The sequence below is a fragment of the Myotis nattereri genome (genome assembly GCF_964212035.1).
Source record: "Myotis nattereri genome assembly, chromosome: 8".
Lineage (NCBI taxonomy): Eukaryota > Metazoa > Chordata > Mammalia > Chiroptera > Vespertilionidae > Myotis > Myotis nattereri.
The window spans coordinates 18,598,614-18,626,337 of record NC_138083.1 but is presented as its reverse complement, the minus strand read 5'-3'; the positions used below and the strand labels follow the sequence as shown (position 1 = coordinate 18,626,337).

General features: G+C 41.4%; 1 protein-coding gene across 5 annotated transcripts in view; it reads right to left on the bottom strand.

Moving 5' to 3' along the window:
• Positions 1-268: 268 nt before the first annotated feature.
• DZANK1 (double zinc ribbon and ankyrin repeat domains 1) overlaps positions 269-27,724 on the bottom strand; it is a 62,440-nt gene continuing 34,984 nt past the window's right edge. For 2 of the 5 annotated variants that reach the window (XM_081097441.1, XM_081097442.1), the window contains exons 11-21: positions 26,345-26,467; positions 24,944-25,108; positions 23,488-23,692; positions 21,236-21,339; positions 19,201-19,275; positions 17,113-17,209; positions 15,668-15,768; positions 13,015-13,095; positions 12,357-12,484; positions 2,014-2,088; positions 269-1,405 (exon numbers count right to left, since the gene is read on the bottom strand). In XM_081097441.1, the coding sequence (XP_080953567.1) occupies positions 1,282-1,405; positions 2,014-2,088; positions 12,357-12,484; positions 13,015-13,095; positions 15,668-15,768; positions 17,113-17,209; positions 19,201-19,275; positions 21,236-21,339; positions 23,488-23,692; positions 24,944-25,108; positions 26,345-26,467 (1,278 nt within the window). In that variant the 3' untranslated portion in view covers positions 269-1,281. Of the gene's footprint in view, positions 1,406-2,013; positions 2,089-9,809; positions 10,545-12,356; positions 12,485-13,014; positions 13,096-15,667; positions 15,769-17,112; positions 17,210-19,200; positions 19,276-21,235; positions 21,340-23,487; positions 23,693-24,943; positions 25,109-26,344; positions 26,468-27,724 lie in introns of those variants that run through there. The other 3 variants (XM_081097443.1, XR_013996342.1, XM_081097444.1) reach the window with 3 other exon arrangements.

Here is a 27,724-nt window from a genome sequence, read left to right as displayed (position 1 = left end):
GAAGACAGTGCGGCGCCACCCAACTCCACTGGGAGCTTGGATTCCAAGGACTATGCCTGTCCCCCCTATAGACAGCCACCGCTTCCAGGAAATAAAGTGCAGGTAGTGATAGCAACCACTTAACAAAGTCTGTTATTTATTGTGCTAAGTTAGTTATTTTATATTAATGAATATTCTTGTTATATACATTAAAAGAAACAATTTAGGGACTCCACGATTCAATCACCAAAGACTGAAATAACATTCTGAAAAAAGGAATAAGTCAAAATTAGGCATTCATGCAAGTACTTTATTTAAACCTTATTTGTCACCAAATTACAAGCCATAACAATAGGAATATCCACGAGTTCAACACAAGAAAAACATTTTTAATAAGCCAATCTGAAAAAGACAAATATCACATGATCTCACTTACTTGTGGAATCTAATGAACAAAATGAATTGACCAACAAAATAAGACCCAAAGCATAGAGACATAGAATAGACTGATATACCTTGATGTGGGGTTGGGGGGGATGAGAAAAGATAAACCAAAGACCTTATATACTTATAGGCATAGCCCATGGACACAGCCACTAGAGTAGTGAAGACATGGGGGTGAGTAGGGTCTGGAAGAAGGGAGGCAAAGGAGGGGGGAAATGGGAGTATCTTGAATGCTATCAACAATAAAAGACATATTACAAAAAGAAAAACATTTTTAAATAAACTCAGTCTTTATATACTAATTTGGAACCACCTACAAGACACATTAAGCAAAAGAAAAAGATGGGACAGTGTGTAGTTCACTACTATTTGTCTCACAAGAGGGGATATCACCAGACACTGATAATATATGTGTGTGTTATCTATATTTGTATTCATGCCTACTCTATATACCTGCACATGCATACACTACACACACTATACTATTTCTGGAAAGACACAGTTGATACTACCAGTGGCTACCTCTGTGGAGGGGAAGTGGGTGGCTGAGGGACAGGGACGGGAAGCAGATTTTTCACTACACAACACTTCATACTTTTTAGCTTTGAACTTTGTGCAATTATTATCTATTGAAAAAGAAATTCTAAAACAAGCAGCAATAAGACATGCATCAAGTTCATCACCATCACATTAGGAAATACCCATGCTTCCACTGTCATATAATTAAAAGACAAAAACATATGAGTTCATCTTAACCACAATTACCAAACCTCAAATACACATTTCAGAAAGAAACGAGCAAAGAACCGCCAGAGCTGGATGGTTTCTTTAAGTGAAGCTCCGTGGAGGCCCTAGCGTCTAATAGTCATCAAGGCCCAGCTTAGCAGCAAAGAGCGAGGTGATGAGGTCATCCCCAATTGTCAGAGCCAGGTCACGGGGCGTGTGGCCTCTAATATTCTTCTTTCGGATGCTTGCATTGCATCTGGGAAAGGAATGGGGTGAACTGAAGGACATAGGCACTTGGACCTGGGCGCCTGGCTCTTCCTTGACACGGAGGCCAGTCCGGGAGCCTTCTGGCCCCACCTTCCCAATTCTGTCCCCAAGAGGCCACCATGACCCTGAGCCTCAAGATGGCTCTTAAAGGGGTGAGACCTTTTGAGGGACTTCCTGATTTCAGATGTTCAATTGCCAATCCTGGATCTTGGTCCTCATTGCATCAAAGTCGTACAACTAAAGGTGTTTAAGAGGTGGGCAACATCTTAATTGCGTGTTTAAAAGCTCCTAATGGCCCTAGCTGGTTTGGCTCAGTGAATAGAGTGCCAGCCTGCAGACTGAAGGGGGCATGCAGGAGGCAGCCAATCAATGATTCTCTCTCAGCATTGAAGTTTCTATCTCTCCCTCTCCCTTCCTCTCTGAAATCAAGAAAATATATTAACAACAAGCTCTAGTCCCAGAAGCCATGGTGAGTGGTGGCCTCCATTGACTGGATTAACTATATATTCAGGCGCCAGGGCCCTCTGAAATCACCCCAGGTCAGCAGGGGTAGCACTGTGGCCCTCAGAAGTCTCCCCAAGCGGCCAGGGAACTTACCCCAGTAAAGCAGCGATACACTCCCTTCCTGCCATGCCAAGCAGAGTTGCTTCATGAAGAGCTGTATTTTGGTACCTGTTTGGAGAAAAAAATCACCCTGGCTAAAAAAAAACTGGAGAGGGAGCACATGACCAAAGGGGCCTTGGTTTCACCCACTGACCTCTTTAACAAATTGAGATAATCTCTTGAGTCTCCCCTCACTGCCGCTTCCCTTGGAGAAATACTGTGATGGTGGCTAAGCTGTGATGTTAGGTAGAAAGTGAAACGTCTATGGACACATTCATTTTTTATTATGTATTTTTAAAAATTTATCTGACACATTCATATCTTGAAGTGAGAAACCCCACAAAGGTCTGGTTTGTAGGTGATTTAACAAATGCTAATAAATACTATTTTAGTAAATTTTCTGCCAGAGTTTATGGAACATATTAGACACAGTCTCACCACTGGCTTGGACCTCTTGGGCATTGTCTGTATCAGCGGTCGCCAACTGGTGGTCCGTGGACCACTGGTGGTCTGTGAGGTCTGAAAGGTTGGTGACCACTGGTCTATATGATAATAACCTTTCAGGGCTGAGGCTACTATTCCTTTTTAATATACATATATATACATATATACATATATATATATATATATATATATATATATATATATATATATTAATTGATTTCAGAGAGGAAATGAGAGGGAGGGAGAGAGAGAAACATCAATGATGACAGAATTACTGATCAGCTGCCTCCTGCACACCCCCTACTGGGGATCGAGCCTGAAACCCAGGCACGTGCCCTGACCAGGAGTCAAACCATGACCTTTGGTTCAAAGGTAAACACTCAACCACTGAACCACACAGGCTGGGCGGAGGCTCCTATTTTTGTGTAGGAAAATGACTTTGGCTTCAGTGAGTTGGGTTTGTAGGCTATGAAAATAAACACCAATCTTAGAACCCACAGAGCAAGCTCTAGAGCAGTGATGGCGAACCTTCTGAGTTTGGCATGTCAGCATTTTGAAAAACCTTAACTCTGGTGCCGTGTCACATATAGAAATTTTTTGATATTTGCAATCATAGTAAAACAAAGACTTATATTTTTGATATTTATTTTATATACTTAAATGCCATTTAACAAAGAAAAATCAACCCAAAAAATGAGTTTGCGTGTCACCTCTGACACGCGTGTCATAGGTTCGCCATCACTGCACTAGAGCATATTTTGCTGCACGCCAGACTGTCTCTCCACCTTGCCTGGCCAGGTTTGGCCCGGAGAGAGAGCAGTGGATGCCTGACATGGAGGATGGGGGTGATACCTGCATTCTAGAACTCATGAAAGGATCCTGATCAGAGATGGCAGGAGTGATGGTACATGGGAGTCACGATTGGAGTAGAAAGGGGATGAACAATGGAAGTTCTGCATTTTCCCAGGCCTGCTCTTTCCCCTGATACCACCACTCCATCCCCTGCACCTGCAAATATACCTGCAGCCATCAATTTATCCCAAAGGAAAGAAAAATATGGTGACCTCTTCTCTGAAAAAGATAAATGGTGCCTCCAGAAAAAAAATCAGGTAAGCAATTACCATGCCCAGAGGGGAGTCTTCCACTTGCCTCCATCTGAGAGCAGCTTCATCTACCCCCAAAACTCCCCTCAAGTACACAGAATCCCATTCATTTAGCATATTCCCCATTTTAATATGGACAGACAACAAAGGACCACAGACATCTGAGAAAAACCAAAACATGCAACATAAATTTTTAAAAGATGAAATCTAATTGGTATCCTCAGAACGACTGAAGACAGTATCAGACAAAAATATGAGGCCATGAAGAAGAAGCAAACACAGGGAGGCAGAAGGAAAACAACCATGTGATGACAAAGGAAGAGATTGGAGTGATGCAGCTACAAGCCAATGAATGCCAAGATTGCTGGGACCTACGAAAAGCTAGGAGAAGGCAAGGATAATTCTTTCCTAGAGCCTTCAGAGAAAATATGACCTTCTGACACCTTGATTTCAGACTTGTGGTCTCTGGAACTTTAAAAGAATAAATCTGTTGTTTTCAGCCAAGAAAAAAAGGAAGAAGAAACGATAAGAACAAAAAGTAGCTCTTAAAAAGTAAACATATGATTGTTGAAATCAAAAGTATTAAACAGGAGGGTTAAGAAAATCTCTTAGAAAAAGAGAAAAAGGGAGATAAAAGTATGGGGAAAAGTATATAAATAGGAGATCAATTCAAGAGGTCCACCATCAAACTAATAGGAATTCTAGAAGGAGAGAACAGAAAAAAATGGAGAGATAAAAGAAATCTCTCTTGAACTGAAGAAAAACATGACTTTTTAGACTTAAAAGGGCTAACTGGGTGAATGAAAAATGGCACATGAAAAAAAAGACACCCTTGTGAAACATCAAAGATAAATGTTTCTAGAAAGAACAAATAGGTCACAAATAAAAATTTGCTGTAAAATTTTCATGGCTATGTGGGATGCTAGAAAGTAAGAGAGCAAGGCTTTCTAAGACTTGAGGAAATTTTATTTTGAACACAAATTAATAGTAGTCAAAGTATTAATCCAAGAGTGAAGACAAAAAAGGCCATTTTTAGGCCATTCGAGGACTCAGAAAGTTATTTCTACACACCCTTTCTGAAGAAGTTACCTGAGGCCACACTTTATCCTGACAAAGGTCAAAAGCAAGAAAAAGGAAAATGTGAACAATAACTACAGGTTAATTCCAATAAAATAAAAACCCCACAATGACCATTGTACAGCAGGGCTGGAAAGCTATCAGGCAAAATCCAAATAGAAAATGTACTCCAAGAAGAATGTCTCTAAGAAGAACGACACTGAAAAAGTAAGAAGTCAGACAGGATTATGAATTTGGTAATGCTATTTTCTTTTTCAAACCTGAAAAAAAACAAAGGCAATCATAAATTCCAGGAAAATTAAAGATACAAAAGTTATATGTTAGTCATAGTTTATGAAAGAATATGAAATGTGATAGGATTTTGAATAATTAATGGTGTGTAAAGAGAATCAATTTGGCATTTCTGGTAAGAAAATTTTACTTTGAGTGGCCTAGGGGTCATCATCTCAGATCCACAAAGAAGAAAATGTAATCACAACGTACCTCTTAATTCTTCAACGACCAATATTTATATAGCTATTACAATGCAATTGCTCTTTGTGCTTCTCAGCTATTGAAATCAATGATTGGAATAAATTATAATTAGGATAACTAATCACAAGGAATAGAAGTCTTCATTATTTTAACACAAGAAAATATAACTGTGATCAGCCTTGTAAAAATAATAATAGAAATAAAATAGTAATAGAAATTGTGAGATGGAAGGGGAAGAAGAGGGAGAGGTAAAGATAGGGAGCAGTAATATACAGTTATATGCATTTATATACAAGGCAGTCAAGAGATACCATTGAAAGATAATGGTCAAGGCCCTGGCCAGGTAGCTCAGTTGGTTAGAACATCACCCTGATATGCCAAGGTTGTGGGTTCGATCCCTCGTCAGGGCACATACAAGAATCAACCAATGAATGCATAAATGAGTGGGACAACAAATCTCTCTCAAATAAATCTAAAAAAGATAGCAATCAAAATATGAGTTTAGAACATTATTTATAGCAGGAATTAATAAAAGAACCAAAAATAGTAATAGAATGATTAAAACATGAATATGGGGATAGAAATAATCAGGTGGGGTCAGTGAGCCAAATCATCATCTGGCATGGCAAGAATCAATAGATAATACCTAAGCATGATAAATCAGGAATTATCAGTTTAAGCATATTATTTAGTGACAGAAGTAGCTGACTCCCAGGAAAGTTAAAAAATATTTCAATGTAGCTCTAGCCAGTTTGGCTTGGTGGATAGAGCATTGGCCAGTGGACTTGAAGGGTCTTGGGTTCAATTCCTATCAAGGGCACATGGCCAGGTTGCAGGCTCAATCCCCGGTTGGGAGATGCAGGAGGCAGCCGATCAATGATTCTCTCTCATCATTGATGTTTCTATCTCTCTCTCCCTCTCCCTTCCTCTCTGAAATAAAAAATATATATATCTAAACAACAACAACAAAATATTTCAATGTAGTTGTCCCTGGGGACAAGAAATGGGGATTAAGAAGTGAGGACATGATATTTCATTTACATAATAATCTCCAGGTCCCTCCATGCTGTCTCAAAGAGTAATAGATTCTTTTTTTTACAGCTGCATAGTATTCCCTTGTGTAAATATACCATAGCTTTCCAGTCAGAGAAAGACAAATATCCATGATCTCACTTATATGTGGAATCTAATGAACAAAACTAACTGATGAGTGAAATAGAACCTGAGGCATGGAAACATGAAACAAACTCAGAGGGAAGAGGGCAGGGGGCAGGAAGAGATTAATCAAAGAACTTATATGCAAAGATGCATTGCCCATGAACACAGAAAATAGGGTGGTGAAGGCCTAGGGCAGGGTGGGAACTGGGTGGAGGGCACAATGAGGATAAAAGGGAGGACATCCGTAATACTCTCAACAAAAAAGGTAAAAAATAAATTCAGCAAAAACAACAAAAAAAGAAGTGAGGGCAGAGGAGTGCTAATCCCTTCTATAGGATTTGACTTTTCAATCATGTGCATGGCTTACTTTGACAAAATTAAAAAATTATTTGGCATGTAAGAATTGTTTCCAATAAACAAATTTTTTAAATCTTTCTGCCAGCCCAGATGGTGTGGTTTAGTGGTTGAGCATGACCCATAAACTAGGACAGTGATGGCGAACCTATGACATGCGTGTCAGAGGTGACACGCAAACTCATTTTTTTGGTTGATTTTTCTTTGTTAAATGGCATTTAAATATATAAAATAAATATCAAAAATATAAGTCTTTGTTTTACTATGGTTGCAAATATCAAAAAATTTCTATATGTGACACGGCACCAGAGTTAAGTTAGGGTTTTTCAAAATGCTGACACGCCGAGCTCAAAAGGTTCGCCATCACTGAACTAGGAGGTCACGGTTCAATTCCAGGTCAGGGCACATGCCCAGGTTGCAGGCTTGATCCCCAGTAGGGGGTGTGCAGGAGGTAGCCGATCAATGATTCTCTCTTATCATTGATGTTTTTCTCTCTTTTTCCCTTTCCCTTCCTCTCTCTGAAATCAATAAAAACATATTTTTTTAAAATCTTTCTGCCAGACTAATCATAAATAAGGAAATCTCACTTTGGAACAACCTCTCCAATCGTCCTCTGCACCTAAAGCAAGTCTGTTCCAGACTAATTCTGTGTCTCTGGTCCAAGCGGGTAGGTTTGGGTCCTTTTCTGACCACACTCTCTATTCTTCTACCTGGCTTTATTATCTGCAGCACTTATTCTCCGAAGTTACTTATTCATTTGCCTGTTTATTGTCTGTCTCCTCCACTAAACTATAAACTCCACGAGGGAAGGATTTTGTCGTCATCACTGCTGTATCTCCATTACCTAGAAGGTGACTGGCACACAGTAGGTGCTCAATAACCACTAGTGAAATGAAGACATCCATGAAAAGAATGAACAGACAAATTAAAGGAAGAAGTATTGCCTCCAAGGTTGAAGCCTATATGAGTTGCAAGAATTTCAGGTAAATATAACTATGACCCTCCCCATACAGATGTGGAAGGGTAATCCTCTGATTTGGGCACCAGAATCTGAACTGTCCACTTAAATAGATGGCTCTCCATTTTCTAGAGTAAATGAGAAACTGAGTACTTTCACTGATTTTCACTGCAACAGCACTCCAAAAGCATCAAACACCTAATGGTTCGAGATCTTATCTAGTTTTAAATCTTATCCTGCACATGATTTCTGTTACTTAAATAACTTATTTGGCCAAGGCTCCTGGTGTCAAGCAAATCTGAATGGTGTTTTTCCTCCTATTTTCCCAGAGGCAATAGATGGAAGTGTCAAAGCAATGTGCCTTATGCCAGAATTTCCAAAGGTTTGCCCATTGGTTCTACATAGTTTCTTCAAGTAACTAAGTTTTGGGGATCAGTCTTCATGATATCATCATCATCATCATCATCATCATTATTTTTATCAGGTCAACATAACTGGCTTCTCAGGTACAGGAGGAAATCCCCAGTGTCCAATAGCATTATGAGGCCATTTCCTTACCAAGTGCCATGTTGGGCTGTCTCGTAAAAGCTCAATTCATATTAAAACATTGTGGATGGATCACGAGAATTCTCGTGTTTTCTATTCTAAGGCTTGTGGCCAATCATACTTTCAAAAGATATTAGCTTGTAAGAACATGTAATAAATAACTTCAAAATGCAATGGATATTTAATTTTAAAGCGTGCCTTTAACATTTATGTAAAACTTTTTTGTACTCATTCAATAGAAACTTATCTGGCCACTGGGTAAAGCTAGCAATAGAACTACTGATCCGCAATATGTTAAGAACAGTCTTTATATCCTCACTACTCGAACTATGGTACCTGGACCAGTGGCATCCTCCTAGATCAACTGTATATGCATTTTAATAAGATCTTTGGGTGATTCATATGTGCAGTAAATTATGAGAAGCTCTTATCAAGTCCAACTTCTTAGAATTTGATATATTAAAAGACTATAACATGCCTTTTCTTAATTATGAAAACTCAGGCTTAGGAAGACTTGGTGATATCTATTAAGAGTAATAGAATATAGAACTTAAACTAACTTAAATTGTATTAACCAGTTCTAACACCTTTCACTCTGGGTTTCATCGTGCGGTCCATATTTCCCATTCTAAACCTGCTACCATTTATTAATGTCCAATTATTAGACTCTTCATAGGAACTACAAATACATGGTCTCATTTTCTCCTCCAACCAATTCTATGGCAATAAGTATTATTATCTCTATTTTATGGATAAAAAGGCCTAGCAAGAAGAATATGCTCATTTTCTCTACATTTTGCTCTCGTCTGCTCTACCCTGTCCTCTGTCACCACAGAGGAGACTATGTGCTCTCTCTCCAAGAGCGGAATGTCCAGCGCTCACCTTCTAAGCTTACACTTTTCATGAGGTCTATTGGATTACCTCTGCCTGGCTCTCAGTCATTCTGATCGTTTGTTCATCTACTCAGCACACATTTGAATGCCAGCCTGATGTCCCCATTTGTGCCAGGGCCAGGGTCCTCTCTCCAGGAGCTCAGGGTACCAGTTGTAAATGCAGGCAGAGGGGTACACAGCATGTGATGGGAGCACTGACAAAGGATGTCTCAGTCACACCAGTGACACCAATCTCCTCCGTATCTTTCAGCTTTCCTTCTCCCTAGTAGCATATGGCTTAACTGTTTGCCACTCCACCCCTCAGGTTCCTTGGGTCTTTATAAGACACTTACCATTTGAACTTAGATATGCCGATGGTGTTGCCACATTTCCCAAGTAGACATAATGATCGTCTTTCTTCACAACTCTCCCCAATCTGAGAGCAGAGTGTGTATTCTATTTACAGTTTAGTTTTGGAAAATGATGAATTGTGACTCTGTCAATTCTAATTTTGTATACTGCTCATCAAACAACTCAAATATGGAAAGTTAGGGGGAGGAGAGGGAGGAAGTGGAAAAGGGCATAGAGGGGATAAATGGTGACGGAAAAAATAAAATAAATATATGGAAGGTGTGCTAGGTGGAATACACCTCCTTGTCAGAACCCCATGCTTCAGAGTAGTTTGTGAGTTTGTTCCTCTGAATAGCGGTGTTCTCTCATCAGACCTTCTAGAACATGTTTTGTACAGTAGTTATAACTTTGTGTTCCTGGAATTTGTATTTTAAAGAAATTTTACTCTTAATGAACAAACAACTCAAACTGTTTATTCAAATCTAAGCATGAGAGTGGATTAAGGTACATTCTCTTTGTAAATCTTGAATTACCTAACAGAACAAATCTCCACAGCTGAACCTCTAAGAAATAGACTGCGGGTTGCATTTTCTTCACCTGGAGCAGATTGAGAGATTAATTGTCTGAAACTCCCGTGGAGAAGGGCAGCTATTGTCCAAAGCAGACAACACTCCTCTGCGTCCTTCTCCCAGTGAGACCTTGAGTCTGTTTCCGAAGTCTGCGAAGAGGTATCAGCTTCGGTGGAGAATGTGTACCTGGCCTTTTCCTTCCTGTTGAATACGAGTTTATTCTCATAGAAATGATACAAACATGGTAAACAGAAACACTAGGGAGGGCCTCTGCTACCTGCCAACCTCCTTAATGGAAGTGACCTCATGTGGAGCCAACGGGGCTGCTTCTCTCCACTAGCCAAACGTGCCTGGGAGGGAAGGCGCATTTCAATCCGGGTGTGCTGAGGACAACGCACTGGGCCTCTTCTCCAGGATAGCCAGGTCTCCGACTGGCTTGTACCTGAAGAGCAGTCGGGTGAATGGAAACTTGAGGTCATGTTCCTGGATCCACAGAGGTCCAGCTGTGGGGCAGAGGGCAGGCTGACCTAGGCCTAAATACTTCAAACCAACAAATATAAACCAGACTTGCATCATTTGGCTTCCAGTGGGAAAGTGTGCTTTCCTCTATTGGCATAAACTGAAAAGGAAGAAGAGATCTCTGAGCTCTATGTAGGGGGAAGGCATTCAGTCTAGCGTTCCTCCCTCCTTCCCATGTGAGCTAAATTCTGCTAATAGTACCCAGGAGCATGCAGTAAGAATGACAAAGGGCTCTTATACACCCTGAGACAGATGGCATAACCACAGACTTAGTAGAAATGCAATGAGATCACATGGATAAATGACATGGTGGGTTCGAATGGTGATGAAGCAAAAACAAAAACTGAAGAACGCCAAAGAAAACCAGTAAATCTGTTGCCCGTCCAGAATAGTTTCATCCTCTTAGCTGGGTTTTTCATAAAGCTAGGACTCATCAGACTTAAGCATCAGCTCAAAATGTGCTCAATATATTTTTGTATTAACCATAACATACTTAAATGCTATAAGAAAAGATTATCTGAATTATGCAAATATAAACTATACCTTCACACAAAACAAAGTAGTATTTTTATAGCTAATGATGATACAAGTGTGGGATAAAGAAGTTGACAGAGTATGATGAATGTGAACCCTACGAAAACTTAAGAAAGTAAACTCCAGCCATCAAATGTTTACACCAATGTGCCAAAATCCTGCTATAAAATAAAACTAAAAAGGGGGTCATGCTACTGGTATAGTATAGCTGTCTTTTTGGCAAAGACTAATAAAAATGCACATCAAAAATTAAGAGGGATATATTTTGAATAAAAACACTAGAAGAAATTTTGAAACAGAGAAAAACAGAAGCAAAACTACTGAACTTTTGTCCCCTATGCTGGCTTGAGATACTCAGCAGTATGATTCACGGAGCTGGGCTTCGACCAGGGGTGGGCAAACTTTTTGACTCGAGGGCCACATGGGTTCTTAAACTGGACCGGAGGGCCAGAACAAAAGCATGGATGGAGTGTTTGTGTGAACTAATATAAATTCAAAGTAAACATCATTACATAAAAGAGTACGGTCTTTTTTTTTTTTTTTTAGTTTTATTCATTTCAAACGGGCCGGATCCGGCCCGCGGGCCGTAGTTTGCCCACGGCTGGCTTCGACCCTGTCTTAATAATAATTCAGGAGGCAGTAATGTTAGACACCTGGGATGCCCCTCGAGACCTCTAGTTCAACAGCTTGGTCAGCAGGATAGGCAGTTAACAGGAAGGACCCATACTCAAGGAACTTTCCACCCCAGGTTTCCTACTATTTGCAAGAGAGCAACAGGAACACAGGCTGGGAGAGGTCAAGAGGCAGGACAGCACCAAGACTAGGACAGTAGGTAACAAAGCCATCACACATGATTTGGTATCCCTCTGTCCTGCTTCACAGCTGGGGAAACCAAGGCACCAGGAGATTTTGTGGTGAACTCAGATGGACCCGTCTCCTCCCCAATGATGTTAACATATGAGACAACTGTATATCATTTTCTTTGTGCATTAACTTCATGGGTATATTCCTGTGGGGCTCTCTTCTCTTACGGGCCTTAACAATTCAGATCATGATGAAAACATTGGTTAACACCCTAAGCACTAAGAACCTGCCAGCCCCACGATAGTATACATTCATGAATTAACAAAATGTACCGTCCTTTATAAAAGCTACTAAAATTTAGGCAACCCAAAGGTCCATTTTGAAGATTTCGTTCTATCCAGATTTAGAAAATATGGGCGGTTGAGTCTCACTAAGGCCACAATGGGTGCGGATGGTGCCTAAGTGGATGAAATTGCACAGGGCATGCATGTAGCTGATCCTGCTGCAGCAGAGCTCAAGGTACTGGCTGGCTGCCGCATGGCGCCAGAACTCTCCTCCATTGTGTCTCACTTACGGTCCCCACGGCCGCTCGAGGTCTGCTCCTCTCTGCACGAGGACTGGGATTGCTTCATGGTGCCTATTGATCACAGCCACGGTAATAACGGGTCGGTCTTCATTGTCACTGCAGTTGGGATCTGCTCCCTGCAGCACATGGAAAAGGACAAGCCTGCCACAAAACCCTGCACTCAGGAGCATCTAATCGCCTTCTTAGTCCTAACAAACATCCTTGATGGAACTAAACGGCTTTAAATCCACAGAGAAGGGAATCAGGAACCCCGAGACCCAACAAAGAACAGACAGAGCTGCCATGTCACTAGGGTGGTAAAACTTCTGTTTCCACATCGGGAGGAGTAGGCACCCAGACAACCTTGCTTCTTTAGGAAACATGACGGTCACATGGGATCTCACAGACCAGGGATTCTGTCCACCATCATGCATGTTATTTGGGCTTATATGCACTTTTCTGCCTATTTCTTTTGTCATAAAAACTAGCAACAGGTAACAACAATTCATGTAAAGCTTTGGACTCGCCATTTAATCCATTCCCAGCATTAAAAAATTTAACTGGCCCTGTGATAATCACAACATTGGACAGAACTTCCATCTGAAAGAGACAGAGATGAAACATAGGCTGGAACCCCCAGAGAGACTTGCTCTTCGGTTGCACTTACTTCATCAAGCAACTGTTCAATCACAGAGACTCTTCCTTCCCCTGTCGGTCCGACTTCCTTCAGCAGGAGCCTGTTTTCGGGCTGCAGCATTACAGAATGTGGTCATTTCCACTGCCGCAAAAATACTTTTACTGACAAGTCCCTCTTACCCAGGCTCAACCCTCGAGGTAAATGTTTCCTCTCCAGGGTTAAGTTCTGAGCCCCAGGGACAGGGGAGCATGAGCAGAGCGTGTGTGTGTGTGTGTGTGTGTGTGTGTGTGTGTGTATGTGTGTGGTCTCCAACAGCCAGCAGGACTGAAAAAACCCACCTAATGTACATTTTCCTGGTCTTTGAAACACTGCCTTGATGAAGGACACCACACTCACATTGTTTTACATTATTAAAGACAGGGATGCAAGGAGAAATCTTACCAAAACCAAGAAACACCACACTAGTTTTATTATGACTATTTCTAGGAGAAGCAACCAGGTGAATCCTAAAATTTACTTTGCATGCTGGTATAAAGTGCTCAAAGTCAGCCTCAGTATGACAGTTCACAATACATGCACCTGAGGTGTGAGTGAACCAATAAAGTCAACCTCTTGCTTGGGGGGAAAATAACCTCCCATCTACCTATCATCAGAAATCTGAAGATTTTATTATCATTATAGTTTCAAAATGCAGTGGAATTTATCTTTATATCATCTTTCCTTATGGAGAAAGGAGTGCAAATGCTGGCTACTGGAAGACTAAAGGAAGCAGTCTAGAAAGCAGGAGACATTACCTCTAGTAGGCTTCTGCCACTGGATCCCACCCAGGGGTGACTATGGGATAGTTCCGGGACCACCATTTCCCGGTTTATAGAGCGAAAGTAATGCCACCCCTCCCTGGCTCCCTGGAAGCCACGGGGATGAGGACACTGGCCAGGGCCTCTGAGCCTTTGGAAGAAGATGCAAGGTTCACCCTGTGTCCTCCCAGTGAGCAGCTCAGAACAAGATGCTCTAATCCATCGGAGGGCAGGGGCAGTTGCTTATACTGAATTCCATTCCTTATGGGAAAAAAATGTACTAGAATGTCAACTTCATGAGGTCTGAGACCTTTATGGCTTTTGTTTATTTTCAACACCTAGAACTGCACCTAGAATAGATGTGCTCAAAAGTAATCACTGGATGAATGAACAGATGGTATAGCTTCAGTCACTTGTCCCCTAAATGAGAATGAGAAGATAAAGGCACATAACACTGGGGGATTCAGATCATGTACAGAATAAGTGGGTAGAATTTCCAAAATGGTAAAATTGTTATGAAGTTTATGGAATCCTATACTTCTCTTACACTTACTGGCAATATTTCAAACTGGGAGAAGGTAGAGTACAAGGAATCATAAGCAATTAAGTTTACAACAATTCTCAGGTATTCTTCCCAAATTTATTAGTGTTTATGACACAAGATGAAGAGCAGAGTTCCTGCCTCCAGAGGAATCACAATGCAAGCTCGGCGGCAGGTTTGTGCATCCTGAGGACCCTGCGGGCCTGGCTTAACTGAAAGCTGGAGGGCGTGACTGACCCTGTGTCCATCCCTACTTCCAGCTGGAGACCCAGGCTCTGGGCTTGTTGCCAAGTACCTCTGTTCTCTGCTGCAGCCAGAGGACTGACTACAAGGTGAGGTGATGGACGGAGCAAGGACACCCACTGCCTCTTTCTGCAAAGCTCCCGCTGAAATTATTTAAACTCTACCAGCTGTGGAAACTCTGAAAGATGCCATCAGTGGATCAGAAATGGTGAGGAATCCAGAGATTGAAAGTTGATGGGATCTGACTGACAAGGAAACCTAACCAAAGAAAAAACCTGGGTGAAAACCAGGGTGAGTGTGTTTTCTTCAGGGAGCCCTGTGGATGCTCAAAGTTAATCAACAAGAAGGGTGGAAGCTGAGTGCTGGGCCGCATCATGAGTGTGTCATTAGAGGGCGTTATTGTAAGTAGCTGAGATGGCTGGTGTCCTCCTCTCCAATGCAAGGACAGGAGGCTTTTGCTCTCTGCTTAAACCCTGATAGCTATTTTCCAGAGAGTTCATGATTTGCTTCACAGGCACCTCCTGGGAGCACTGGGGCCCAGGAAGGGCAGAGCCCCGACCTCTATGACAGACATAGGGAAGGGTCTGGAAGACAGCTCACACCGGAGTACTTCGCAGCACCGTCCTCACCACCAGAGGAAAGGCCTTCTTGTACTTTCTCCTGCCCCTGCCCACAACCCTCCAGGGAAGCCTGCCCCAAGTATGCTCATCCACCCACACAGAGACTCCAGACCCACCCATGCTGGGCACCCATGCCAGGTGCTTGTGAGAATCAAACTAGCTCTTCATTTGTTAATGTGACCAGACAACCAAGGATCATCACATTTGAGACAAACCAAAAATAAGAACAAGAAAGATGGGCACACAGAACTGACACCAGAGGAAGCAGAGGTGATTCAGGACACTGATGAGAATTTTTAGATAATTCTAATTAATCATCTTGAGATATTTTAAAGGATTCCAAAAAATCAATACAAACTGTCATGAAAAAAGGAACAAAAAATGAAAAAATATATTCTTCCATTAAACAAAAAATCTCAAAATAAAACATTAAGTAGACAGGCCAAAGAAGACATCTGTTAAGGACCAAGGGATACACATACTGTAAGCTGCTCCTTCCTTTCTTGAAATGTTCTGGTCTTGAAAGTCTTCGTCCTCTTGATTTTTTCAGTGGTATCTGAGGTGCTGTGGCAGTAGTCGCTCACTGGAATGACAAAGAGTTGTGGACCAAAATGATGCCCCCCCCAGCCTCTCCTACAGATATAGAACTAGAGTCTAGTGCAGGGGTGGGCAAACTTTTTGACTTGAGGGCCACAATGGGTTCTTAAACTGGACCGGAGGGCCAGAACAAAAGCATGGATGGAGTGTTTGTGTGAACTAATATAAATTCAAAGTAAACATTATTACATAAAAGGGTACAGTCTTTTTTTGTTTTTTTAGTTTTATTCTTTTCAAACGGGCTGGATCCGGCCCATGGGCCGTAGTTTGCCCACGGCTGGTCTAGTGCCATGCCCCTCAAGAGGATAAAATAGATTTTGTAGAAATTTCTGTTTGATTAAATCTGGTACGAAGGATTCCGGTAGCCATTCATCTCAGTCTAAGACCAGAGAGGATGGGGGTGGGGGGGAGGAGAAGAATTGAAATGACTATAGTTTTTAGTCCCCAAAGAGCACTCCACCCCTGTTTATCTCCCTAAGCCTGTGAAAGACTTCGAAAGTCTCACCCCTGCCTTCAGGGAAGCCAGAGAAATAAAATGGCTGGCACATGAAAGTAAGACATATGGTTGGGCTGGCAAATTTTAAGCAATTCTGCCATCCTTGCCAAGTCAGTGTGTTCCTGGTCAATGGCTTTAAAATCATTGGAAGGACCCTAGCTGGTTTGGCTCAGTGGATAGAGTGTTGGCCTGCAGACTGAAGGGGCCCTGGTTGGGTTCCGGTCAAGGGCACATGCTCGGGTTACGGGCTCAATCCCCAGTAGGGGGCATGCAAAAAGCAGGCAATTAATGATTCTCTCTCATCATTGATGTTTCTATCTCTCTCTCCCTCTCCCTTCCTCTCTGAAATCAATAAAATATATTTACAAAACCTATATAATAAAAGCCTAATATGCTAAGTGTCCAGTTGGCCAATTGGCCATTCAACTAATCAAAGCGTAATATGCTAATGATATGCTAACACCACTCAACCACTGGCTATGACGTGCACTGACCACCAGGGGGCAGACGCTCCAACCAGTAGGTTAGCTTGCTGCTGGGGTCCGGCCGATCGGAACTGGGTGAGATGGACCGGACACACCCTAGAGCCCTCCCACGGTCCCTCTCTGGCTGGCCAAACTCCGCCGTCCCTCCCCGGCCCCAGTCATGCACTGGTGGGGTCCTTTGGCCTGGCCTACACCCTCTCGCAATCCAAGCTAAGGGACCCCCCCCAGTGTCCGAATGTGGTGCACTGGGCCTCTAGTAAATAAATGAATAGTATCTACTGTACCAATGTTAATAGTAATGTACTTATAAAAAATAATAAAATAAAATCAATGTAAGGGCACAACTTACCCAAGCTATACCTGCTGCCAAATATCCCATGACCACCCTCGGTGACAGTGCTCAGAAAGTGGTCGCTGAAATTCATCGCCTTACTCAGGTAAAAGTTCTGGCCAATAAAAAAATGCAAGCACCGTGATGATAAGGCTGCTGTGTCCTAACACCTCCCTGCCAACCTGTTCTTCTTTCTGTTAATGACAACTCTGTCCACACCTGGACATCCTTCCTACAACTCCCTCACACCCAGGATGTTCTGTTCATTCAGCCTCTAAACAGGTCCTCAGTCTGGCCCCTCCTCTCGGCCATTACAGCCTCACACCGGGATTAGCACAATAGCCTCCCAACAAGCTCCTGCCAGCCCACCTTCCACGTGGCTGCCCACTCACCCTTTTTACAAGTAACTGTGTCCCGACTCTGCTTAAAACCTTTCTGTGTCTTGGAATTAGGTGGCAGGGTGGGGAGGCTTAGGCTGTAGAATTTAAATCCTGGTTCTATCACTTACTAGATTAGGGACCTTGGAAGAAGCAAGTTGCTTAACTTCTCTGAGCCTTTCAGTTCCCTCACCCACAAAGTGGAAATATTATGACCTGCCTCAAAGGGATGTTGTGAAAGTAAAATGAGGTGAAACAGATGTTTATAAAATGAGGATAGATAATACATAGGCCAGGCTTGAAATCCTGTATCCATCCTACCCTCACGTGGATGCCGGCTCCTGCCATAGGGAATCACCTGCTACTTTCTGAACACAAAGTGCAGGCTAAGAAAAAACAGTGAGCCTGGGCATATTTACTCACCTTCTACTTGATAGATACCATGTTGAAGATGCTATTGGTGCCCACCCAGTTCCCCCTAACTGGTCAACTGCTGCGTGGGTTGCTAACAGCTCACAGCTGACCCCGTTCTCCTGCCCTCAGTAGTTGGGTGCTGCTTTACCATAGGAGTTATGCCCCGCCCCTCCCTGCCTCAACTGGGGACAACTGTGTGGTGTCATTCACAATCCAGAGCTCCTCGTGGATCCAGCTAAAGCCAGACATTACTTGTGACCACTTGCTCATTTAGCTCCTTCCCCTGCCTTGTCCCAAGTCCTTCACTCCCCTTCTCCTGAAATACCTCCCTGACCTAAGCTCTGCTCTGGCCACACCAGAAACATGGCATTTAGTGCTTTACTTGGTTTCAAAGCACTTTCATATGCATTATCTCTTGGATATGCCCAGCCTCCCTGTGAGGTAGGCAGGGCCCATGAATCTATCTTAATTTTAAAGACAGCCCTAACCGGTTTGGCTCAGTGGATGGAGCGTCGGCCTGCGGACTCAAGGGTCCCAGGTTCGATTCTGGTCAAGGGCATGTGCCTTGGTTGTGGGCGCATCCCCAGTGAGGGGTGTGCAGGAGGCAGCTGATAGATGTTTATCTCACATTGATGTTTCTAACTCTCTATCTCTCTCCCTTCGTCTCTGTAAAAAATCAATAAAATATATTTTAAAAAATAAAATAAAGACATTGTTAACACCCTGCTGGGGATGGCCAGGACCTAATAAATAGGAGTTCCTCTCCTTTTCCTTGCCTTCTTTACCCATCTTCTCAATCCACTGATTCTTCTTTTGTATATTTTGACTTCTTGTCCAATGACATTTAAAGTTGCCAATATCACTTACACACTTACAGGCTCTGTGGCAATGCCCCAGTCACCATATAAGAGGGCAGATCAAAGGAGACATGGCCACAGCAGTTGGTTTCTCTTTTATAGGCAAACAGGTCAGAGTACATGTCAGCAAACAGTTTGTCAGTCTTTTCCCAAAGCAGTTGTATCACAGACCTGCCATCAGATGTCAGTGAAAAGAAATAAGGCTGAAAATCACAGGCCAATCGGGTGGGTGACAATTCCTGCTCTCACTGTATCACTATGTGCCCAAAAGCTGGCTTCTCTCAAGCTTAGCTCGGTTATTTATCCAATTCCATGAAAGTGTTGGCCTAATTCAAGTTCCATGATATTTGAAACTTTTCCTTTCTATGAATTACACAGAAACACTTCAATAAATCATAAGCCATAATTTACTAGTTCAGTCAATTCCCCAATAAATAACTTCTGAAGGTTTCACTTACCTTGTTTGAGACTTGAACATAATTCAGCCTGATGCTAACTTCATAGCCATCTTCATGGACAGTAGCAGAAAGAAGCTTTTAAAAAAAGTATTAGAGAGGAGTCACAACTGTGGGTATGGAACTCAGTGCCCTGAGCTACAACAAAGAGATTCTGAGATGTTAAACTGTAAATTTAATCAAATATTTAATTAACACAAAATAAGGCAAAAGAGATAAACTGAACAAAAACTAGATAATATAGAACACAAACAGCAAAATGGCAGACACAAAACTAGCCATATTTATAATTTCATTAATTATAAGTGAACTAAATAAATACTCCAATTAAAGAGCAGAGACTGCCAGAATGGATAAGGAAGCAAGATCCAAATTTACACAAGAGACATGCTTTAAGTTTAATCAAGCCCGATGGCTGGATGCCACCACCTTGGAAAAGGTGTCCTGGGGGCCAGGTCTTGGCAATCAAAGGCAATGTATTATAGTTGAGCATCTTTCTCTGTAAGCAGTGGGAGGGATTTAGATCAAACCAGAGATCAGCAAATGCTTTAAGGATCATATGGTAAATGTTTTAGGTTTTGTGGGCCATAGAGTGTCTGTCATGAATATTCAGCATTGCCATTGTAACACAAAAGCAGCTACAGAAAATAAGTAAATGAATGAGTATAGCTGTGATCCGATAAAACTTTAAAAAATTGGATGGCAGGCCAGAACTCTCCCATAGGCCATAGTTTGCAGACTGCTGGATTAGGCAAAAAAAACTAACAAACCATCAAAATAGATGATCAAAGGAAATTGAGCAATATTTGACCATGAAATAGTTTCAATGTTGGACTTCTAGTGGCAGAGGAGCAGACAGGTTGATTTTCAAAGGTTCCTCTAGTCTCGTGACAGAGGAACAGGTCCTCTTACAAGGTGTCTCTTTACAACAGCAGATAAAGGGCATGGTGTTTGGGATCTGACAGACCTGCTTCAAAGCCTGAATCCCCCCGAGACCTAGCAGTGCGGTCCTAGGGAAGTCACCAAACCTCTCTGAGCCAGTGTCTCTGGGTGTCAGGTAGGGTTTGTTCTGATTATCTACTGCAGTGTAAGAAATCCCAGACTCAGTTGCATCAAACAACTCCCATTTTTATATGTTCATGGATTCCAATGGGGCCCAGCAGCAATGGCTTGTTTTTGTTCTATACGTCTGAGGTCTCAGCTGCAAAGACTCACATGGCTAGAGGTGGCTTCATGTTTGGGAACTGGAATGACCTAAAGTCTCATCACTCACTGCCTGGCTCCTGAGCTGGGATGACTCGAGTACTGAATTCATCTGGAGCTGCAGACAGGTGCACCTAATGTGACCACGCCATGGGCTTGGGCTTCTCACAGCAGAATGGCTGGGCTTCAAGGAGTTGTGAGATGAGCATGCCAAGCGAGAGGAAGCCATGTGCCTACATAACCACACCTTGGGACTCCCAGAGCATCATTTCTGACATACTCTTGTCCAACATCACAAGCCCACCAGACTCAAGGTGAGGAGATATAGATTCCATCTTCTAACGGGAAGACTGTCGAAGAATCTGTGGCCATGTTTTAAAAACTGCCACAGTGGTAATACTCCTACCCTGAAGGTTTGTTTTGAGGCCTAGAGATGATAAACATGATACAGATATTGTTATATGGTTAAATCTCATAATTACTATTGATAATATAGTGTAGGGTTTAAGAAGACAATTTGGCTGGATTAAACTATTCTGGGTCACTTAGCTCTGACCATCAGGATTTCCACAGCATGTGGCATCTAAAAGCATGAGATGCTCACAATTTACTGTCTTAGGTCAGGTGCCCAGGAGCAGACCCTAGGACAAGACTCATGTGCAGGTGATTTATAAAGGCAGTGCCTGCAGGGGAGGATAGTAAGGAAATGTAGAAAGCAGGACAGCAAAGGGAAAGGAGCCAAGCAAAGTACAATTTCAAGTGAAATTGGCGGAGGGTACTTAGTCTGATCCCGTGGGACACTGTGCGGTGGAAGTTCCATTCAGAGTCCACTCACCTTTCCCATCCTGGGCTCGGCAATCAAGGCCCGGAATTCAGAGTTGTTCTGAGTATAAGCCCTGAGGTGAGCAGAGATGTGATCCAACTGTTTTCTCCAGTATCCTAAAAAAGAGGAGAAACCCATCCACATGGTTAATTCTTCTGAGGCTAAGAAACAAAATGCTGATGTGGATCGTGTATTCTCAGAAAGGTTGTTTTCCTTTGCCAAACTTTGTGATGGTTTTTACTTACTTGAACCTCAGCTATGTACTATAAGTTCTATTTTTGTTCCCAGCTCCTTTTTACACATGATTAATTATAGAATATTCTAGAATCTTAAAAGAACATATTTTGATTGTTGCACATTGGGTCTTTTTCTTTTATTCTTTTAAAATTATGTTTAAATTAACCATATTGAGATATAACATTAGTAAAATGCACCTACTTATATTAGATGTACAATTTGAGTCCTGGCCAGGTGACTCAGTTGGTTGTAGCTTCATTCTATACACCAAAGAGTTGCGGGTTTGATTTCTAGTGAGGGCACATATCTAGGTCGCAGGTTTAATCCCTAGTGGGGTTCATACAGCGGGCAAGCGATCAATGTTTCCGTCTCTCTCTCTTTCTCTCTCTCTCTCTCTCCCTCTCTCTCTAACAACAAATCCTGGGTGAGTATTAACATATATATATATATATATTTTTATAACCTGTATATAAAATTTACAATTTGAGCTTTGGCAAATGTATACATCCCCATTAATATGTTGAACACTTGAACATCTCAATTACAAAAGACAAGCAACCAAATTTAAAAATGGAAAAACGATTTGAATAGACATTTCTCCAGAGAAAAAATATAATGGCCAACAAGCACATGAAAAGACAATATCATTAGTCATCAGGGAAACATTAATTAAAAGCACAATGAGGGACCACGTCACACCTACGAGGATGGCGACAATGAAAATATAGTAAGTGTTGGCAAAGATGTGAGAAATCAGAACCCTCATACAATCTGGGCAGAATGTAAAATAGTGCAGCCACTTTGGAAAGCAGTATGGAAATGTTAAACATAATTTTATCATTTGGCCCAGCAATTGCACTCCTATGTATATACCCAAGAGAAATGAAAACATGTCCACAGAAAAACTTATACATAAATGTTCACAGCAGTATTATTCATAATAACCAAAAGGTGAACAAAACTCAAATGTCCATCAACTGATAAATGAAACTACAAAATGTCATAAATCCTTATAATAGATTATTATTCAGCTATAAAAAAGAATGAAAACCTAAAACATGCCAAAATATGGATGAGCCTTAAAAACATTATACTAGGTGAAAGAAGTCAGTCACAAAAGACCATATATGCTTCCCATTTATATAAAATGTCCAGAACAGATAAAAGCACAGAGAGTGGATTCATAGTTGCCAAGCACTTGGGAGAGGAGATGTGGGAAGTGACCGCTTAAAGAGAATAGGGTTTACTTTGGTGTGACAAAAAGTTCTGGACATAGAGTGGTGACGGTTGTATAACATTACTAATGTATTAAAGGTTGCTGAATTGTACACTTTAAAATGGTTAAGAGGGTGAATTGTTATGTCAATGTTACCACAATAACATAAAGAGATAATAGCAAACAGCAATAACAACACAGGTTAACATTTCTGCCATAATAGTAGAAGTCCATGTGTGCTATTTAATTTACAAACTAGAAGAGGGGACTGTGAGTCAAAACATCACAATACTAAAAGTTAAAGGAAGAGCAGTTTAATTCAAATGAAAATTCCTTTTAAAAAGAAAAATAAAGGAACTTATTTCTTATATATAAAAATAAATCTAAAGGGATTTTTTTTTTCTAGATTTTAAAATGGAGAGAGACATATGGCCAGGACCTGAAAGAGGCCTCTATTAACTGAGAGTAATCCCCAGCCAACAGCCAGCAAGAAAACTAGAACCTCAGTCCTACGACTGCAAGGAACTGAATTTGGCCAGTAACTTGAATCATCTTGGAAGCAGATTCTTTCCCAGAGCCTTCAGGAAGGAATGCAGCCCACCTACCACCTGGATTTCCACCTTGTAAAGAGAGCAAGCAGAAAACCCAGCCACACCATGCTCAGACTACTGACCAATAGAAATGTGAGCTAATAAACAGATATCGCTTTAAGCTGCTAAAAAAAAAAAAATCTAAAGGAAGAAAAATTGAGATTTTCTTTCAAAGAAAGAGTGAGTTCCCTCCTGACAAGAAAGCATATTTTTATCCTCACCTCTTCCTGGGCTGACGGCTGTAAGGAGAGGCTTATGGTCACTCATTTTCTCCTGCCTCTGCTGATGGGAAGCCATTTCCAGTTCCTTTTTTGCTATCAGGTTGCCAGATGGGTAGAACAGGCCAGTGGTCTGTGTACCTACATTCTTCTTAGTCCCATCATGTTTGGGTAAAGGAACATTCAGGGACTGCCAGGCAGATCGGGACTACAAGTGAGGCAGAAACATAAAATATTATAATTTTATTAATCCTTCATATTACCCTCAGAAAACAATTGTAATCAGAAGTAAAAGTATCTCAAAAAACAACTGTATTTTAACCTAAAAGAGGGTTTTCAGCCCTTGCCTCATCTTCCTTGCTTCTGTTTTCCCAGCAACTCCTAGCCCCATCTCCTTAGCCATTTACTGTCTCAAATTCAGCAAATCCACTGATGTTCCCTGTTCTGCCTGAGGCCTGAAAGATATCTATCTTCCCAGCCCTACACTTCATTAAAGCACAGACTTTACTATCCATCCACACCCAACCTCTGGGCACCAATATTTCCTGTGAAATAGTCCCCTGCGTCTGGACCTGAGGACATAAGAGAACCAATATGTAAGGTTATGTAGGTTGTGCACTGCATCTAAAGGGGTACTAGTCACATAGTGGACATGATATATTTGCATATTTATTAGGATAATTTTTATGGTGGATAGAAAATGTCTTTCTAACAAAATTAGTATATTATAATCAATTTCCAACAGATGGCACTCAAGTGTCTTCAGGAAAGATCACATTTGCACAAAGGTGCCATGTAGACTATTGGCAGTCCCAGGATGTACAACCCAATTTGGATTAAGAAGGCTATGAATTTCCTAAAAATTAACACAAAGTTACTAAGTGCATGTGCATTCTCTCTAATAATTATTCATTCTTCTAATGAAGAGATAAGAAGAAACCTGAAGTACTCATATACCTTATAGAGAAATTCATGAAAGGCTAACACAAAGCTGGTGAGTGTTTAAGTCCTTCTGAAAATAACCTTGTGAAATTTTCCTCAATCCATGTCCAGTTTTTATAAATGGAAAAAGCAATTTTATATACCTGATCTAAGTTTCTAAAATATAAAAGAGCCTTGGGGAAAGTTTTTGGTGTGCTACATAAGACATTCAAGAGAAGTATTTCCTCTCTCATATATTTTAAATCCACTTCTCCTAAAAGATATTATATCTATTGCCTTGCAAATGCAATTAGACTTCAATCTATTGTAAATAAATGATAGATATTTGATTTCTGAAGAAATCACTCAAGTGTTTAAAACCCAAATTAATTAATTTTATTTCCACACCTAGTTGAAAAATGCATGTGAAAGGTCTAAATGTTTTGGCTCTCTTTCCCTGGGTTGATTCATAGAGAAAAGCACACAAATTCACTTATAACCTCTTCCCAGGCACCAGTTCTTACAGTGGAGGCCTCACCTCAGCAAAAGGGCCCGGTTCTCCAGCAGCTAGAGCCCGGCTGTTGTCCACACTAAGTTTTGCCAAGGACTTCAGGTAAATACCACAGGAGCCACAGAATCGGGCAGATGGGTGATTATTGGCCCCACATTTGAGGCAAACAGAGAAGCAGGTAGCAACGACAGGCTAGAGGACAGAAAATATTTTTATAATTTCATTTATATTAGGGTCATACTTTTCCCATATAAATTATTTCCATATCAGTCATCAAAATAATACATGCCCATACCCTCCATCCTTGCAATTCTATCTTTTAGAATAAATGTGTATTTTATCCTATGGATGGACAAGTACACAAAGAAGTGTATTCAAGACCATTCCCTGAAGGATTCTGATTTTGGAGAAAATAACTGGAAACAACCTAAATGTCCAGCAATAGAGTATGGCCTAACTATATCATGGTACATACAGACAGTGGAATATTATGAAACTGCTGAAAAGAATGAGGAGGTTACTAACTAGATCAGCCATGGGCAAACTACAGCCCGCGGGCCGAATCCGGCCTGTTTGAAATGAATAAAACTAAAAAAAAAAGACCGTACCCTTTTATGTAATGATGTTTACTTTGAATTTATATTAGTTCACACAAACACTCCATCCATGCTTTTGTTCCGGCCCTCTGGTCCAGTTTAAGAACCCATTGTGGCCGAAACCGGTTTGGCTCAGTGGATAGAGCGTCGGCCTGCGGACTGAAAGGTCCCAGGTTCGATTCCGGTCAAGGGCATGTACCTGGGTTGCGGGCACATCCCAAGTGGGAGATGTGCGGGAGGCAGCTGATCGATGTTTCTCTCTCATCGATGTTTCTAACTTTCTCTCTCCCTTCCTCTCTGTGAAAAATCAATAAAATATATTTTAAAAAAAAAAAAAAAACCATTGTGGCGCTCGAGTCAAAAAGTTTGCCCACCCCTAAACTACCACCAGTTTACTTACTAATGCATTGAATGGCTGAAAGAACAGCTCACATACTGGGTAACAAAGATTGCTTCTAGGGAGAGGAGCTGTGAGACTGGGATGAGAAGAAAGACTAACCCTTCACTAAATCTTTTGTATTATTTACATGAAACACTCAGATAAATAATTTTGAGTGCTTTAATTAAAAGGTAAGCAGACAATTCATAAAAGAAAAAATAACAACAGTCAACAAATGAGTGAAAAAGTTTAATCTCAAAGAAATACAAATTAAAACAGCAATGAGAGACCATTCTCGATTTAAGAGAATTAATCATCCTGGTCTCCAGATTCTTAGGTACTAGGACCCAGATCCCAAGGTGTGATTTCAGCAAGGTCGTGGAAGAGGGGGAGCCTGGCTCTTTCTAGGATTGGGGTAAGGGGCACCAAGAAGCTCAGTGTTAAAATACCCACCGTGGCTCCACACCAGTCACAGAAGAAAGCACCCGGGCGGTTCTGACGACCGCATTTGGAGCAGGAAATGGTCTCCCCTTTCAGAGTGGGCGCAGGACCAGCTTTATCTCCACTGCACATGGACTAGTGAACACAACGGCATTGACAGGCAGATTAATACTTTTCCAATCCCCCTCCCACAGAAAAGAAAAAAGCCCCAAATCAACACCAGGCCTGGAAATAAGGTATTTCCGCCCAAAAGAGAAAAACTATCCTAAGCTTCACCAATTAATAAATTAGTACAAAGAGCATGCATTCCTTCACAGAGAGTTGATGGAACTGCTGTCTTACGCAACTTAATATTCTTCAGTATCTTTAATAGCAGAGGCAGCAAGCCTACTGTTGATTTACTATACCAACATTAACAAAAAAAGAGTGTAAGGACAGCTGAGCTACCTAAGGTGTCACCATTGAAGTTTATCTTCTATCATTTGGGGTTCTGGTTTTGATCTGGAAATGTGAATTCATTTTCCCCTCCTGACACATGTAAAGAATTACTTTGGGAAGGGAGATATAATTGTTTCATAAGAATTTCTGAGACTTTGATAGGTAGACCTATATTAGAATCTTTGCTCCTACTACTTGCTTGCATTGCCTAGTAAAAGGTTTTCTCATCAAACAACTAAAGATGATATTCTTCATCATTGCTACATAGTTACCTACTATGTGCAAGCACTTCTGCACACTGCCCCTATACCCTCACATCAGTTCGCACAACAGACCTGTGAGGCGGATGCCATAATCATCTCTGTTTTACAGAAAGGGAAACTGATGCACAGATAGGATAAGACCTAAGATTTGAACCCAGGCCCTGACTTTTACCCATGACTCCACAAATCCTTTTCAATACAACAGCTTTCTCACAGGTCTGTGGGGGGATCCCCGATGACTAGTGAAAATTAAACATGTAAGAACAGTTAGCACAGGGTCAAGCTCCCTAGGTCAGCTTCCTTCCCTTCTCATCTTTCTTTCCACTAGATCCTGATTTCTTTAAGGAAAAGGACTACCATTTCACATTTTTTCCCTACCAGCATAGTGCCTGGTACCTTAGCACATGAGAGTCATTTAAATAGTTACTAAATGAAGGAATAAATCAATGAATAATTGATTCAATCAATAACTAAACATGGTATGGTCATACCTTCCATGTATGTTACTACTAAGAATGCATACACTAGGTAAATGCTTTCTAAGGGCAATTTTTCCTCAAACATCATTATTTCAGTTAACTTTATTTGCCCAGCTCTATCCTGCTTTACTTCGGGGACTGTTCTGTTACCCTAAAACAGACAGAGGCCACAGCAGCTCCCAACATCCAGAGACTGAGCAGGAAGATCTTCT